This window comes from Anabrus simplex, chromosome 1 (assembly GCF_040414725.1).
Source record: "Anabrus simplex isolate iqAnaSimp1 chromosome 1, ASM4041472v1, whole genome shotgun sequence".
Classification (NCBI taxonomy): Eukaryota; Metazoa; Arthropoda; class Insecta; order Orthoptera; family Tettigoniidae; genus Anabrus; species Anabrus simplex.
Genome location: NC_090265.1, coordinates 686240419 through 686257559, shown reverse-complemented (window position 1 = coordinate 686257559; position 17141 = coordinate 686240419). Strand labels below are relative to the sequence as shown.

The window sequence follows — 17141 nt, the reverse complement described above, 5'->3', positions numbered from 1 at the left end:
CATTCAGTCTAAGTAATAGAACAAACACTCCCAGAGTCTAATAGAGCAGTGACCGGTTCACTATTCAATTCAACTTTAAGTAATGGTACAAGTGCGGGGGGTCTCCGCCGCAATCCTGTTGCATTCCGTAGGACCTTCAAATGATAGATTAGAAGAGCTTTTACGCTGACCCAAGCTTTCAGTGGATTTAACCGAGGCTGAGTCTTGGGAAGATGAACATGCCGACTCAGCCGATGACACTAGTTATTTTCCATTATTTGAATTCGTAGAGGTTGCACCAGAAGTTGAGCAGGAGGGAGTGATATTGGCATTAGGGCGTCCTTGAGATAACCCTGCCCCATTCTTTGTCCCACTGGATTTTATCACTGGGCACTTGAGATGTTCCGTAGACCCGGAAGCATAGCATTTGTGGGTGGTGAAGGTTTGGCGAGGAGGCCAAAGACTACTAGAAGATGGGGGTTCCTTAGCGACTCGTAAGGTGTCGGCATATCTGACTCCTTCGGCTCAGACCACCAGAGCCTCTAATTCTGAAAAGCTTTGAGGGCGCGGCGCGAAACACAAATACGACCTGTAGGGCAGGGAAATCCCTTCAACAATCATCTGCACAATTTGATCTTCAGGGAAATAAAAAGCGAATACCCTGGTGTGAAGTCTGCCAGATTATCATCCAGTCGCTGTACTCTGATATAGTACTTTTGGATTAAGGCAGACATGGCTCGAGCCGGAATGAAGTTAGTCAACAAATGGGCGTGGAGGTCTTCTATGGAAAATAGTCCAGCTGTTGCTTTGACTTTCTTGTCCGAGAGGACACGTGTGGAGTAAGGGTAAATAATTTGAAGAATTTGAGAGTGAGGGAGGGAAAACACTCGTGCATGATCCTGAAATTCAACTAAGAATCTTAGGAACGAAATTACACCATTAGTGGAGTTTACGGAAAATTTAGAAATTCCCGTAAGCAACATAGCCAATGGATGAGCCAAACTATTAAACCCAGGTGACATAATAGTTAACGGCTTAGAAGGTTGAGAAGTCTCTAACACCGCATTATTTAGAAAGAAAGGTGGAAGTTGTGTACGACGATCACTCATTTTCTAATGGGGCAGAAGTTTGTTTAGTTGCCACAGATTTTCTACTTTCTACAACTTTGGACGAATTCTCCTCCGCGGGCAAGTTGATTGAAGGGGCTTGATCGGTTTTGGGAGATGCTGCCCCGGTCAACAATTGACTAACCTTTTTTTGACATTTCTGAAAGGTGTTCAACAAGATTACTAGCCTCCTTAGCATGATCTTTTAATTTGAGAGACAATAGGTCCCCAACCCTATGATAAAAATGGAACAGTTTAGCCTGCACTCTTTTTAGTTGGTTAGCAGAAGGATCACTCACTTTAAAAAAACTTACTACAGATGCTAGCTCGGTGGTGTTGTCCGTGATAGTGGAGAGAGCCTCCTCAATTTCCTTTTCTCCCAAAATTGGGATATTAATTGGCAATTCCAGGGATTCGTTAAGTTTGGCAGTATCTGCCGCAACCGTGCCTCCAGATTGAACATTTCTTATAAGTAGGGCTCGGGTGTTTAGGAAAAGCCATATTTTTTCTTTGCTTCTATTTTTGCTTGATTGGATGTTGGTGCAAATCAGATGATTATCGTCACAATTATGTGGTTTTTATTTGTCATATAAATGCATATTTTGGCTTTTTTTGCATGAGGTCATATTTTGAGCTATTTTCGTGGAAGCGTCATATTTGGGTCATATTTTGGCAGCTTGACGACAGCTGTAGCTGTGCAAAATCATCTTCAACTTACTAAATGCGAACTAGTGTTCATAAAACTGCTTCTCGGTATCACGTCTGTGGTTAATACAAGCGGAATACTCTTCCTCTTCTATCAAGATTGGGTAGGAATTGTTTTCCAACAGTTTGTCAGAAAGTCTGGCATATATATGGTATATAGTCGAACTTTGGAATTGTATCGACCGCAATTACTAGTTTAGAAACTGGTAGCTTAGAAATTCATGCAAGTATTGAAATCCAGTACAACAATCACATGGAATAGTTGGCGAGAGTGTAAAACGGAATCTTCAGAACATTCTCGCCAACTATTTTCGAGTCATGCTTTGTAATTTTTACGTCACATTTCGTCACTTTTGAAGTCGTATTTTGTCACTTTTTGAGGTCATATTTGCTTGCTTATTTGTGCTATTTTTACGTCTTAAACATGCGAACCCTACTAATAAGCAATTCATAAATTAATTCCTCCTTGCGCATGTACCCGGAATGGAGGACTTTACGAGGGCCAGACATGATAGAAAATTTACAAATTTAGAAAAAAGTAATTCCAGCGACTAAGAAAATTCTTAGAGTTTGATGCGGATTCTATGTTTAGCCGTCAAAAAGGGCTTAATTGAGACCCATTCAACCACGCTCTGCTACAACTTGTTACGGGGTTACCCGTGAAGCTGAAAGAAGTTAAAGAAGGTGCCGGGTTGAATGGGTCTATCTACAATATCAAAGTTGAGTTTAAACTTTAAAAGGTTATATTTCTTTTCCAAAAACAAACTTAACAACCTGATAGTGACTGATGGTAGGAATACAAAAACAAAAAAGGCCCGAACACAAAATGGAGTCGTACACTTGCACTCCTAGACAATGAAGAATAAAATCCTAACGGGGCTCTTGGCCCTTAGATGCAGGGGCTAATCCCAAGCTACTGAGGTGACGCGAATAAAGGTTGAATTAATGCATTACGGAAAGAAAGAAAGAGAAACGGTTACACAACCTAGCACCTCAAACCAAGATGAAGGGGAATTCGAGAGGGTACTTCACTCTCTATCCCCGGTTTACAGTTAAATATTTTATGAAATTTTTACATTAGCCGGAAGAAAGTTACATTTTAGAAAAGTAGGTTACATAACTAAAGATTCGGACCTTTCCCCTCGGATTAAGGTGCGGAGGTAGCTACAACAAGCAAGATGTAATTTATGTGGCCATTACCTTATAGATGTCCTGCTGCCGACGAGAGAGGCCGCCTGCCTCCTGCTTAAACACACACACTCAATAAGACAGCGATCAGTTGGCCAAGAAACGTGAAAAGCCGCAGTTTATAAACCCTCAGGGAAGGTTCGAGATCATTCAAGACTAATCAGGACACACCACCCTCTTAATTTTTATTGGGTTAACACAAAGTGAACAAGAAATGCGGGATTAGTTTAAAATTAATTACAAAAATTAGTGATTGGCTAGATTCAAAACTGGAGGAAAGAACAGGAAGTGTTGCCAATCCAAAAATAAATGAACAGAGATCAGTTATGGACAACCTAGAAATACAAAACTTGAAATGATAAGTTCTTTCACTTTGCACCAGAGTGCATGATCATAATCATAATTTTTAGGGGTGTCATCTGTAGAAAAATGTTCCAACTTCTTGATGTATTTCAGTACAAAACAAGGAGAAATTCAGTCAGTTTAGGAAACTTCACAACTGCACAATTACTTAATTTTTCAGTGGTGTCATCTTCTGATTAAAGTTCTAACTTGTTGTGTTATCAGTTTCACTGTCTTGCCAATAGAAGAGTTCATTCAGGCGCAAATTTGAATGTGCGGCGTTGAGGTGTACCTACCGATACAATCTATTTAGCATTTTTTTTTTTTGTTTTTTATATTTATTTTATTTGTATCCCAGTCTGTGTCCGAGCTATTGTTAGCAGTCGCATGAGGAAAACGTGTTATTTGGATTTGTTGTAATGAGATCATGATATCATAAATTTGTAATGCGTGAGGAAAGGGGGTACTTATTTCTTATGTCTTAGTTGATGGATGACGACAGATAATGAAAGTGAGGGAGTAGCATTTTTAGCCTATTTATGCTATGATGGAAGACCTTTTAATGATCTGACCTGTTTTGTGTGTGGCCCTTGAGGTAGGGGATTCACCTAGTTTGCACCCGGCACTAAAATGCCTGCAAGTTTTAGCTCGCCGGCTCGCAGGCAGGGGGTTAATCACAGTGAAACTCGCAGATCAGGTGAGTGCGGACATTATTATTATTATTATTATTATTATTATTATTATTATTATTATTATTATTATTATTGCTGTTGTTGTTGTTGTTACTATTATGATTATGATGATTATTATTATTATTGCTCACTTTCATTGCTCATTATTTGAGATCGGGTTTCTTGGCGGAATTTTAGGTGATTTTTAATAGTATTTAGCGAATCTTGAAAACATAAGTTGGCAACACTGGCGGCTTGGTCATTCTAGCTCTGAAAATTGGGATTGTTAGGTCGGAAGCGTAGTACCATTCATTAAAAGTGAAAAAATGCATGGTTTTTCAGTTGATCGAATATTTCATATGAAAACATTTCTTTTAATCGTGTCATTCCTACTGACGTTATTGTATTGACCTATGTTCATTTCAGTTGGGGAAAATTACTAAGACATTCTTTCTGAGGATGTAAAAGGGCAGGTGGAGATCGAGTGCCATTGTAAGTCTCCCCAACCTGATAGTGACTGATGGTAGGCAAGCGGGTCTACCGTTACAATGAATATTCTCTTACCCAGTCTTCATATGAGAAGAGACGTTCGGTGACTTCTCGATCGCATTTCTAGGGTAACGTTAAGAGCTATGCAGTCTAATACAATCTTGCTCATGTGTACACTACCTAAAGTAGAATTCTGTATACAATGTAGAATTCCGTAGCAAAGCACGATAAATCAGCTAGTACTGAAATAAATTAAAATGCGATACTTCTCCTTCTCAAGATACAGCAGTCTGCATAACTAATTTCAGAGGTTAGGTTACGTACTTTTGCATCTTATTAAATTTCAGAAAGGCTGTTCCCATGTAAATTTATAGTGAAAAGTTTATCATTATTCCACAGGGAACTTGTAATATGTTTTCATACAACGTGCACAGTAAACTTGGTTTGCTGTTTGAACTGGGGAAAATGGAAATGTTTGCCACAAGCCTTTGGAGTGAGGCTGTTACAGTTTGTAAGAACGTAACTGAAAATGCGTACTAATGAGTAAGCCGCTGCTTGGAAACGTCCGTGAAATTGCTTCAACAAGCAGATTGCTGTTTTGTACAGATTTCAACGTGTGTTTGTGCGAGTTTGGTATATTTTCTGCCTTATATGGAATATAATGTATAACATTGTAAATCAAAGCTGTTTTCCATTCACTGACAGAAATGTCAAAAGTAAGGGTTAACCGTGGGCTCACCATTATCAGGAATAATAGTGAACATATTGTGTAATAGGATTGAAAAAAAATATTTTAACCAACGAAGAGACTTGTAGGGAGAAAAAATTTTAGAGGTGTGAAACTACACTGGCGGGCAAAATTGATGGATAGGTTGTTCCTCATTTACGTAAATACAACGTATATTCCTGTCCATTTAGATCCTTAAGATCCTTTTAGTTATTTTATTGGAGGCCAGCGGACCATACACGCATTCTCCGGCTAATTTTTTAAGGAAAAGGTATGTTAAATTATGAAGTATTTGTTTCATTATTTACGCTGATCATTTTCATGTGAAAATTATGTAAGTACAGTAGAACCTCGATTATACGTTTCCGGAAACTACATTTTCTCGTATTATTCGTTCAAATTACTTTGTCCCACGAGCATCCTAATTAAATCACGTTGAAAAAATCCAGCATTATCCATTCCTCGAAGAAACTATTTTCCGGAACAAGCGTCCAAACATTTCAGTCCCATGAACGCTAAACACTAAATTCCCAGCCACGTCAGGCTTTTTTACCTGGATATGAGGGCTGGTTCCAGGTTCATTCATTCTACAATTACCTTTAATTGAGCAGCTATTTAATGGTAAGATGGCGACTCCGGTCTGAAGAACCAGGAAAAACGGCCGAGAGGATTAGTCATGCTATCCATGCGTCACCTCGTAATTTGCAGGCCTTCGGACCGAACCGCGGTTGCTTGGTAGGCATATTGGGGCTGTAGTTTGGTTTAGGGGTGTTTGTAAGATTGTAAGTATACATATTTCATTTTTGTGATGTTTAGTCAAATTGTTTACATTTCATTCGTTCCCGGATTTTCTGTTTTCCCGTGTTGTGCGTATGTGGTTTTTTTTTTTTTTCTCTGTGATCCCTCCATTAACGGAGAATCAAGGTTCCACTGTAATGTTATCTGTCTGTTGTTGCTATCCTTATTTGCTTTGATAATTTTCTTATGAAAATAATTAGTGTAAGTAATAAAAGAAATGTTTCACAATTTAACAGGCTTTGTATTTGAAAATTCAAGTGATCCATAAATTTAGCTAGTTAGTGTAAAAGAAGCTACAGAGCTGGTTACTAATAGAGCATTATGGAACACTTCGGCTATTCGCAGTGGCTTACGGACTGAATGCTAAAAGGTGTAACAGTTTACGATGAAGATGCATGTATGCGATAAGAATCTTCCATCTAACAGCCACATTTCCTTATATACAGTAGAAACCCGTAATGGCAAGAATTTGTGACGTCGAAAAATTTACTTACTATAAGCGATTGTCATTATATAAGATTTTGTGTAAAAGTCAGGGGGAAAACCCGATGCACATTAAAATATTAATGAAATGGCAGTCAGTTTTTCAAAGATTTCCTGTTCACGGATGATATCCACATAACTTACTCATTTGTTATTTTTTTGAAATCCGGTACCTCACTCCTGAGGCCTCTGTGACAAACGTCCCAGTTATTGTTCTCAAACAGCGCCACCTTACCTAAACATATATATTTCCAGCACACGTACAGAAATAACCTACTCTCCACAAATTAACATGGGATCAGCCTTTCCAAAATGTAATTAAACACAAAAAATATAAACCATTCTCTGAAATCAGTGATGTACTCTGCCATATCTTGAGGTGTAGCATATTCTTACTTAATTTCAATAAATAACAATAAAATTAACCAATCGTTTAGTTCAGCCACTATTTCTAACAGGTTATTCTCTTAATTTTCTTTTAGAGAACAGCAGTCAACGGGTATTATAGACTCCAACTCCTAATGTTGACGAGAGAGCTCGCTAGTGGACATAGCGAGGAAGCTATACCAAAGTTAATCGTTAGCTGCATTGTAATCGCATGTATATTATTACGTTTGTAATAGCTAGAACCGTTCCACTGCTATTTGAATTACCGTGTCTCTTGCTTGTACGGATGTAACCGCTGCGGAAGTTACAACTCCATATAATATCCCATTTTTGTAAGTATTCTGTCAACAAAGATAACTCTCCAATATTTAAATAATAATATAAAAGTCTATACTATTGTTTCTTTCTCCCAATCCAAGAACGAAACAGATTAAAACCTAACCTACAGCACGTAATCTAGCAAACGCCTACAGAACTACTCAATGTAAAAATTTAAATATTACTGATCTCAGTTACTACAACTAATTGTTAATCACCAATATTTGTAGAACTACAAAATGAGTAAAACACACACACACACACTTTGCTAAATTTCTGTAAGTATTAACTAAGTTCTCTCTAAGATAATACAGAGCTCTTTTGATCACTCGCTAGCACATCCAACAATTCTTATACAGTGGGTAAAAAAACTACTCATATACTATTTGGTACCTTGTTGGTGTCTATAATTTGTCTTTCGGCATTATGGTAGTCCATAGATTTGTATAAGGATCTAATGGCAGTATATTATACAAAAACACATTCTATTAACATGAACACATTAGTTTATATCGGAATAAAAGGCATATTTATAGGCAAAGAAGGTATTCATACGCGTCCAATGTTTGTAACCATTGGACTATTACATGCCCTTCCCCTGTCTTAAAGAGTGACAAGCGAAGGTTGACTCGCCGTAGTGTTATTAGAACGTTACGTCTTTCTTACAATATGGGTCGGAAATCACAAGAGTTGAGTGCTGCCTGCAAAGACAAGAATTCAGCTTTCAGAAGATAGAGAAGCGGGTGAAACGATCACATGCAACTGTCCAGTATATTAACCAGTTGAAGACTGGATCGACCGATAGTGCAAAATGACATGGACGACCACGAGTCCTTTTGCAACGTGAATCTCGCCAATTGGTTTGTGAAGCCGCAAACAACCCTAGAATTAGAGCAGCTGAACTAGGGAAACATCTTGCTTCATGTACCTACCAGGAAGATTGTTACACCTCAAACTATCCGGAATTGTCTCCATGAAGCAGGCTGTTAAGACACAGCGGCACGAAAGAAGCCGTTTATAGGCGAGATAAACCGACGGAAGAGGTGAGCGTTCGCCAAGGAATATGTAAACATGGGACAAGACTACCGGATGACTATTTTATTTTCGGACATAAGTAAATTTAACACGTTTGGTTCGGAGAAGGCATAATACACAAGTGGCAACAGGAAAAGCGTAATAATAGATGCGTCAGTGACAGGGCTCTCGCTGTAACCGAAGGATAATACACAGTTCAATATAGTTACTTGGAAGGGATAGACAAAAACTGTCATAACAGGGTTCTCGTTATGTGCCGTACTACTTATAGCGGACTATTACTGTATGTGCCTGCAATAATTATTCAGTTGGGTTCAGAAAAAAATAGCAATGGTCTGTTATCTGATGATAGTGCAAAGGAGCGAATTTGTTAGGGCGTACCCAAGCATTTATTTGATTACTTTTTTTTTTCCTCAGCCAATGCTGGTTATAGTGCAATACAGGTCTGTTGCTTAGATAGCAGGAGCAGTTCAACACAAGGGTAATCTTCAGAAAGTTGTAACTACAGAACAGTGTGTAGAGTAGATATCCAACGATTTTGGATCTTCACATTTGTTGGATTGTGTTGCGACTTCGAGCCTGATAGAGTATGCAAGCTGGCTCATTTAACTGTTCTCTGCTTCTCGTAAACATTGAGACAATGCTGAACTTTGCGTGTGCTATGCTGCTGTTCAGAAGATTGCACCTCGCTTCTTTTAAGTGACTTACGTTCTACTTCTTCTGAATTTTACAGTGCCTATCCCCGTTGATTTATTTTGCCTCTTCAGCTGTTTTTGTGGGGACTTGATCTTCAATTTCTTTCTTACCTATGCATTGTTTTTTGCGTTTTATTCGGCTGATGATGACTCGGATTGGGGTCGAAACCGGTACCGCTTCCGCTTATAATTAAATAGGAATGTAACACTACATTTCGCATTTATTTGTATTGAGTAGGTTGAACTACCTTATTTATTATTTCAATTTCATTGCGAATACAGTTCAATACGGAACATTATGAAATTTTTATCTTCAAATTTCTGGCGGACTCGCACATTGTGTATCACCCTTAGATGTTTCCATCAACAACATACGTAAATAGGGAACATGCATGATCCGGGTTTTTTATTAAAAATATGCTAATCTGATTCAAAATTTCATGCATAATTCAAAAATTTGATCAGAATGTACAAATAATAACTCCAAACATGATAAAAATCTAAATAAAAGTACGAAAGTGTCACGTCACGGAAGTACGCGATCTCATTGGTCTGACGTCGTCGTACAGGTTGACTGAATTAGCAGACGAAATAACACATCGTGTGCTGTGAGAAGCAGGATACACTTTGCGTATTTCTACTTTATGTTAGTGTCTGGTATAGTTAAATTCGAAGTCTATACATTGGATAATAATCTGACTGGTATATTTTAGACTTAAAATTAATCCTGCGCAGACAGTGAGGCAGAAACCTTATAAATGGTGTATAGTTTCGATGTGCAATAGCACACCGCATACCATTCCAAACAAATTGTTTATAAATGTTCCAAAGACACTAAAACTAGAGAGAAATGGATTTTGGCGAGCCAGGGCAAATACTTTAATATGATAATACCGGACAGCTTGCTGTTTTCAGCGAGAAAGCCGATAGTGCTGCTACCTACATGGCTTGTTGTGACCAACTCTTCAAAAACATATTGCCATCTGCATGATTCTTGGCTCACTGCCGTGTTGTTTATAATGTATCAGTGTTTGTCACTAAATAATCTTACATTGCAGTTATATTCCAAGAAAAGTGTTATGCGCTGAAAAAATTACCCAGCAAGATAATGGGCGTGGGAAATAAGGACCGCAAGTATTACAAAAAGTAATGACCTCGCATCTGTGTTGAGGTTCCATTCTATGCCCCTTATATTAAGAAATTCAATCAAATACCCTACTGAAATGTTAGTAGGACGTAAAACCAATAATATTAACAAATACGCAACTCTAGTATTCTTAAGCTTGAGGGTCCATATTGTTAAACAGTGCCATAAATTTCACAATCGAAAACTTGTAGGTCTGTAGCGTAATGGTTATCGTGGTAGTCTTGAAATTGAAAATTCAAAGCCATGAGTTTCGAATCCAGTCACCTTTTCTTTTACTGTAAGAAAATAATAATAATTTTCTTTACATCCCACTATGTACTTTTACGGTTTTCGGAGATGCCGAGGTGCCGGAATATAATCCCGCAGGAATTCTTTTACATGCCAGTAAATCTACCTACATGGGGCTGACATATTTGAGCACCTTCAAATACCACCGGACTGAGCCAGGATCGAACCTGCCAAATTGGGTCAGAAGGCCATCGCATCAACCGTCTGAGCCACTCAGCCCGGCGTAAGAAAATTATTTCAGTGCGTTATTGGCATAGGCTTGAGCACCAGTCCAATTAATTTAATACATGTGTATGGTAATTCTTCATGCATTAATTTGTGAAAGAGGCTTTAGGAAATTCTGGACCCTTCATCTTTGTCAGGAACATCGTTGTTCACTCACGTAACCCCAATATGTGTTATATATTATGTATCTTTGTCTTCAGAGGTAAAACAGAAAATTCAAAGAACGGCAAAAGCGAGATAGCAGCGTGAGGTTGAGTTGCTCTGTAGAGTTTGGGAAGATCGGCCATACCGAAGAAGAAGAAGAAGAAGAAGAAGAAGAAGAAGAAGAAGAAGAAAGAAGTCAACATAATGGACCAAACTACTGTTTCTTAATTACAGCTTCTTCTCTTTCCCAAAGTCTTAATAAATCATGGATGGAGTGTTGGACTTCTTCCATTTCCCTTCTAAAACCAAGCCCCTTGGCACTACAGCCATTGAAGGGCATTGGCCTACCAAGCGACCGTTGCTCAGCCCGAAAGCCTGCAGATTACGAGGTGTCATGTGGTCAGCACGACGAATCCTCTAGACCGGGTCCGCTATCTCACCGTCAGATAGCTCCTCAGTTCTAATCACGTAGGCTGAGTGGACTTCGAACCAGCCCTCAGGTCCAGGTAAAAATCCCTGACCTGGCCAGGAATCAAACCCAGGGCCTCCGCGTAAGACACGCTACCCCTACACCACGGTGCCGGCCCATTTCCCTTCTGATTAGTGTTAATAGAGGATGGCTGGCCAGTTGTACTTCCTTTTAAAATAATCACCACCATGGAACGGCCAGCGTACTGGCCTTCGGTTCAGAGGGCCCTGGTACGATTCCCGGCTAAGTCGGAGATTTTAATCGCGTCTGTTAATTCCTGTAGATCGAGGGCTACGGGTTTGTGTTTGTATTCATACGCATCTTCAAGTAAATACAACACATCTTGCAAAAAACAACTCCAAAAACACGCAATAGTGCGTACGGTATATATCCCTCCACACATGATTGCTGTTATGAAAGGCATCCGGCCGGAAAACTAGGCTAAGTCTATACAAAATCCTGCGCTAGGTAATTGAGAAAAGGTTAGAAAGAAGAGGAGAGTGTAGTTATTAAATATTTCCCCAGAGGCTGGGTGGATCCTCAGATTCTGCTTTATAATGTTTAAGACATAGCGAAAGGCACGGCTAACATAATGCTCGTTTGGAGGTTTATGAAGTAGGAATTTCATATTTTAAAATTTCATTCTTAATTATTGTGATTATTCAATTATTTTAACAAAAATGTTCCCAATGAGTGTGGTGCATTCCTCTCAGCTGTAGCACAGACAAGTATGCAGTTCACACCAACACGCTAGAGGTCACCACCGTCGCTGTTCGCACTCCACTCAATGCTGTTGAGGTACAGCTGTCCGGTATTGGTGTATTAAAGTATTTGGCCAGGGTAATGCCGATGATATATCGGAAAAGTCTACAGTTTATTTTTTTTTAAGATCATTTTAACGTAAGTTGAATTTGTTTGAATTTTCAATCACTTTTCCATGTCAGCTGTTCTAGTGGTAACACTTCAAATTTTAATGTATGCTGCTTTAATTAAATGCTTCATTTACATCTTGGAATATGAAAGTAATAAACAGTGCATTAATTAATGCTGATTATTAAAGTATTCTCCAAACCTAACCTATGTTTTGGGTGATCCATGTCAAGGTAGTAAATCAAAGGGATTATGAACCATATTGACTGCTCTAATTACACCAATTTATCTTGGCATGCAACAGTTATTTGTGTCTATATTGAAGAGCTTACATTTGTAAAGAAATTTAGTCTACAGCTAAATACTCTATAATATAACAAAAAAAAAAAAAATAATAATAGGTGTGTACGTCATGAAAGAAAACGTGAATTTAACAAATGTATATCTCTACACAAAACCAAAACTTGTCTGTTGGGGTCTTATAAGTTAACAATGCTCAATTGTAATAATTATCATAATATTAGTGAAATAAATAACATAATTGCACACAGGTGAAAATAGTGATGTTGGTGTTTAAAATATTATACAACTTAGCCTAAGTTTTAAGTTATACAAGCAAAGTCAATAAACCGAAGGGTAAAAATACCGGGCGAGTTGGCCGTGCGGTTAGGAGCACGCAACTGTGAGCTCGCATCCGGGAGATAGTGGTTTCGAATCCCACTGTCGGCAGCCCTGAAGATGGTTTTCCGTGATTTCACATTTTCACACCAGGCAAATGCTGGGGCCACGGCTGCTTCCTTCCCATTCCTAGGCCTTTCCTGTCCCATCGTCGCCATAAGACCTATCTGTGACGGTGCAAATTGCAAAAAAAAAGTAAAAAAGTAAAAGTCACAGTACCCAAAGGCATTCCTGTATTAAATGACTAAAAAGTCACCAAGACACTTTTCTTGTATGATATGCTCAGCTTGTTAAAAGCGAAATGTAATTAATGTTATTGGCTTTACGCCCGCTAACTACGTCTACGGTTTTCGGAGACACCGATGTGTAGGAATTTAGTGCTGCAGGAGTTCTTTTGTGCCAGTAAATCTACCGGCATGAGGCAGACGTATTTGAGCACCTTCAACTACCACCGGACTGAACCAGGATGGAACCTGCCAAGTTGGGGTCAGAAGGCCAGCACCTCAACCGTCTGAACCACTCAGCCCGACTTGTGAAAACTAGATGAAGTCATATTTATCTTTATCGTGTTTAACTTTTTCCCTCTACCAAGATATTTAATGTTCCTCTTTCATAAGCCCCGGAAGTGGGTAGGCCAGTTGCCCCAACCATAAATATATATTTTTTCGGGAATGATAGATTATAGACCTATAGTACTATGATCTTTCTTTCTTTCTTTCTTTCTTTCTTTCTTTCTTTCTTTCTTTCTTTCTTTCTTTCTTAATCAGTTTATCCTTCAGGTTTGGTTTTTCCTTCACACTCAACGAGGGATTTCACCTTTACCGCTTCAAGGGCAATGTCCTGGAGCGTCAGACTTTGGGTATGATTCAACTGGTGAGGAGGGCAATTACCTCGCCCAGGCGGCCTCACCTGCTGTGCTCAAAAGGGGCCTTGTTGGAGGATGGGAATATCGGAAGGGATGGACAAGGAAGAGGGAAGGTAACGGCAGTGGCCTTAGGTGCCTGAAGGAGAAGTGGGAAAATACGATAAACCACTTCGAGGATGGCTGAGGTGGGATTTGAAACCCCTCTACTCAGTTGACCTCCCAAGGCTGAGTAGACCCCTTTCCAGCCCTCGTACTATTTGTTTTCAACTTTCATGGCAGAGCCTGGAATCGAAACCGGGCCTCCGGGAGTGGCAGCTAATCTCATTAACCACTACACCACAGAGGCGGACTAATACAATAATATGTTTATGTTAGTGCTGAAATCCGATTTCTTTTCTAATGCTGAAAGCTCGAAAATGTAATGTTATTCTTTAATATGGGAATCAGTCTAGAAGGGAATGTTGAAAGTGGTGTGATTTCTATCCAGGTACGTTGTTATCCTAATACTATGAGTTACAGTACATTGCACGTATATAAAAGATGCCACTTACAAGCTTGTTTTTTATCCGCGAATTTCTGCGTCCACAAAAGTCACTATTTTACAAGAATGACGACATCTACTCATAGTAGATTGTCTGCCTGTGCTTTTTTTTTTTACCTTCTGTCATTTTCAAGTTATTCGCGATCACGAATAATAAACAATCGGCTTTTAGTAACGGCTGATGCACAATTGCTGGTAGAGCTGCATGCGGTACTAGATTGTGACGTCACAGCGCGCCGCTTACGTCAGGGGCCGTTTCACTCGCCTTGCAGAAAGGCACTTTTGAACATTTTTTTAATGGTAGAAAACAAGGCAACTTACCACATTGTAATACGTTTACGTACTATTTCATTGGTGTACTTTTCAAAAAAAATATTTTTAAAAATTATGCATGTTCCCTATTGTACGCTGAATGGATGGCAGGAGGGGAGCCTGAGCTGACGCCAGAGGCAAAATAGAGGTAGTCTGTTGAACTCGTGTGTGATTGGGTTATGCGGGCATGGGTTGTGGTGTCGACATATGTTATTGTGAAGAGTTTCTGGAAGACGGGTATCGCAAATGCATTGGACAGAAGTCAGGATGATGCAGTATGGGATGATGACTAGAATGATGCACACAAAAATTGCTCGGAGTTTGAAAGCAGTGACAATCAATAAGGCAGGTATGCCATTTGTCTTGTTTCAGTAGTCTAATGCAAATTTTACTTTTTTTTTTTTTTCTCCTTCAGGATTACGATCTTTCGCACACAAATCCCCGCATGTATCACACACCGAAAATGTTCATTTATTTTTTGTCAGAAAAGTGAGTTACATGCGAGCAAATACGGTATGTAGTTCTGTTGAGAAGAAATGTTTTAATCTTTCCACCCGCTGGAGTGTTCAATTTTCCCCCATTTGAAAACGAATTGTTTAATAATATGCTGGCCTTGTGAGCTATGTTTCAAATTTTAATGTTAAGTTGATCTAGTCACCTTTTTTAAGATTGCTTGGGAATTCTGCCCTTCTTGGTACAAATATAGTTAGCGTTTTCATATTTTTTTTTTTTTTTTTTTTTTTTTTTTTTTCATAGACATGCCATTGAAATGAATGTTTTTACTCCAGTGTTCAGCTGTGGACATCTCTAGGCTTTCTGTATGTAGCTTTCCCAAGGGATTACGGATCCATAGACATCAAACCACACCTTCCATCTGCAGATGCTCTCAGTGTAGTTCATAGGGAATTTTTCAGATATTCATTATACTTATTATTACAAATAACATGCACTGGTATGTAACATGCGAAGTGCAACTTTTATTCATAAGATACTGTGCATATACCGTATTTACACGAATAATCCCTGCACCCTAACTTTAGGAACGCTGATTTTGGAAGAAAAAAAAATTGCCAACATTGACGCAATTAAAACCTGCACCCCAATTTTGTGCTTCAATTTTTTTTATTTTTTTTATTTGTTTTAATGTGAGGGTATTATTAGTGTAAATACGGTATTTATTCAGAGTATTGTGTCAGTGAGCTAGTAGCTTGAGGGAGGGACTGCCTTTTACAATTTTGGCCTTACAATTCATGGTATAAAGAAAGTTTAATATTCTTAATATAATATACGTTAATCTCAACGATGTTGGCAGTAAAAAATTAGCTATTATATTTAACTGTGGCAATAATAAATTCATTTCTATATATTTTTGCAAAAAATAACAATAGATTCTTAAATAATGAAAAAAAAAGTAATGTAGTTTGTTATACGATACTGCAGCAGAATATGCTGTGCTTTTTATTCTATCTTGAAGAGGATACATGGCCAGTGTAAATCTGATCTATTGACCTAGTTTGGTAGTTACGAATGTCTTTCCTGTACCTAATTTCTGTGTATAAGGATATCATACTATTTTTAGATTTGTACAGAGTAGTGCTTCAGAGTATGTCTTGTGCATCTTGACAGGTAAGTTGTTCGTAGCCCTGTATATCCCAATGGTTTTTTTTTTTTTTCCTATTGCACAAACCCCAACATGTTCATTGAAATTTTCAGTTACATTTCACATAGAATCTTCTAAAATCAAACAGGCTTACATAATAATTTGAAGCATAAATTGATTTAGGGTGCCACTTTGTTTACAGTGGATGCTATGCGTGTATTTTTTATTTGAAATATTGCTAAATGATAGACTTTTTAATACACATGCTCTGTTTACTGTATGTACTGGATATGTCATTGTCTAATAAACACATTGAGTTGGCATAATTGGTTAATGTAGATGATCTGTGCACACTTGATTATAGGAATCGTTCAATTTTTCTGTTTCAATAGGTTTCAGGTGCTCTAAGTGAAATCGAGAATAATGCTGACAGAGTATTGCACAATGCTATAAAAGTAACGTCTTCAGAGAGTGTAACATGGCAGGAGCATTCGCAATCGTTAAATGATGATCTTGCCATTGTGTCATCAAACTTAAGGACTGTTCAGGAAAACCACAACGGACAGAGCCTGGTAAGTTTGGTCTACTCTTAACAAAGCTTGTGTTAAAGGTGACTAATCCTTGTACTTTTGAAAGACAGAGCCTTTATGAATGTATGTTTGTTTTAAGGAAGTTAATGGAGATACAGCACTCTCAGCTAGTTTTCCATCCTGAAGCAACATTCTGAAAGTTACGGGTGTCAATCCGAATCTTCCTCCCATATACTATTGCAAATAATTACTTGAAAAGACACATTATGGCCGACATGCAATATAATAGCAACATTTAGACATCAAAATTATAAATATTGCTTTTTCAGTGAAATACAGTTATCTTAATTTCTTGCATAATTGCCACCTTTTATTTATATACCATAGAAATAAAAACGTAGAGGCTTAAAGTCAGCAGGGAAAGTTATGCAGCGACACAAAGAAAAAGTTGTGATAATGTCAGACACTTCATTTATCAAATAGATATATAATACACGACTACTTCACTATTGTATTCCTCATTACTTTATTTTCTCACGTAGCGCTTCA

At 38.3% G+C, this 17141-nt stretch overlaps 1 protein-coding gene across 1 annotated transcript in view; it reads left to right on the top strand.

Annotated features, from left to right (window-relative positions):
• Positions 1 to 17141, top strand: part of LOC137496953 (kinesin-like protein Klp61F) — an 87716-nt gene that overhangs the window by 16489 nt on the left and 54086 nt on the right. Inside the window, exon 2 of the mRNA XM_068225138.1 lies at positions 16455 to 16634. Coding sequence (XP_068081239.1) covers positions 16455 to 16634 — 180 coding nt within the window. The remainder of the gene's footprint in view (positions 1 to 16454; positions 16635 to 17141) is intronic.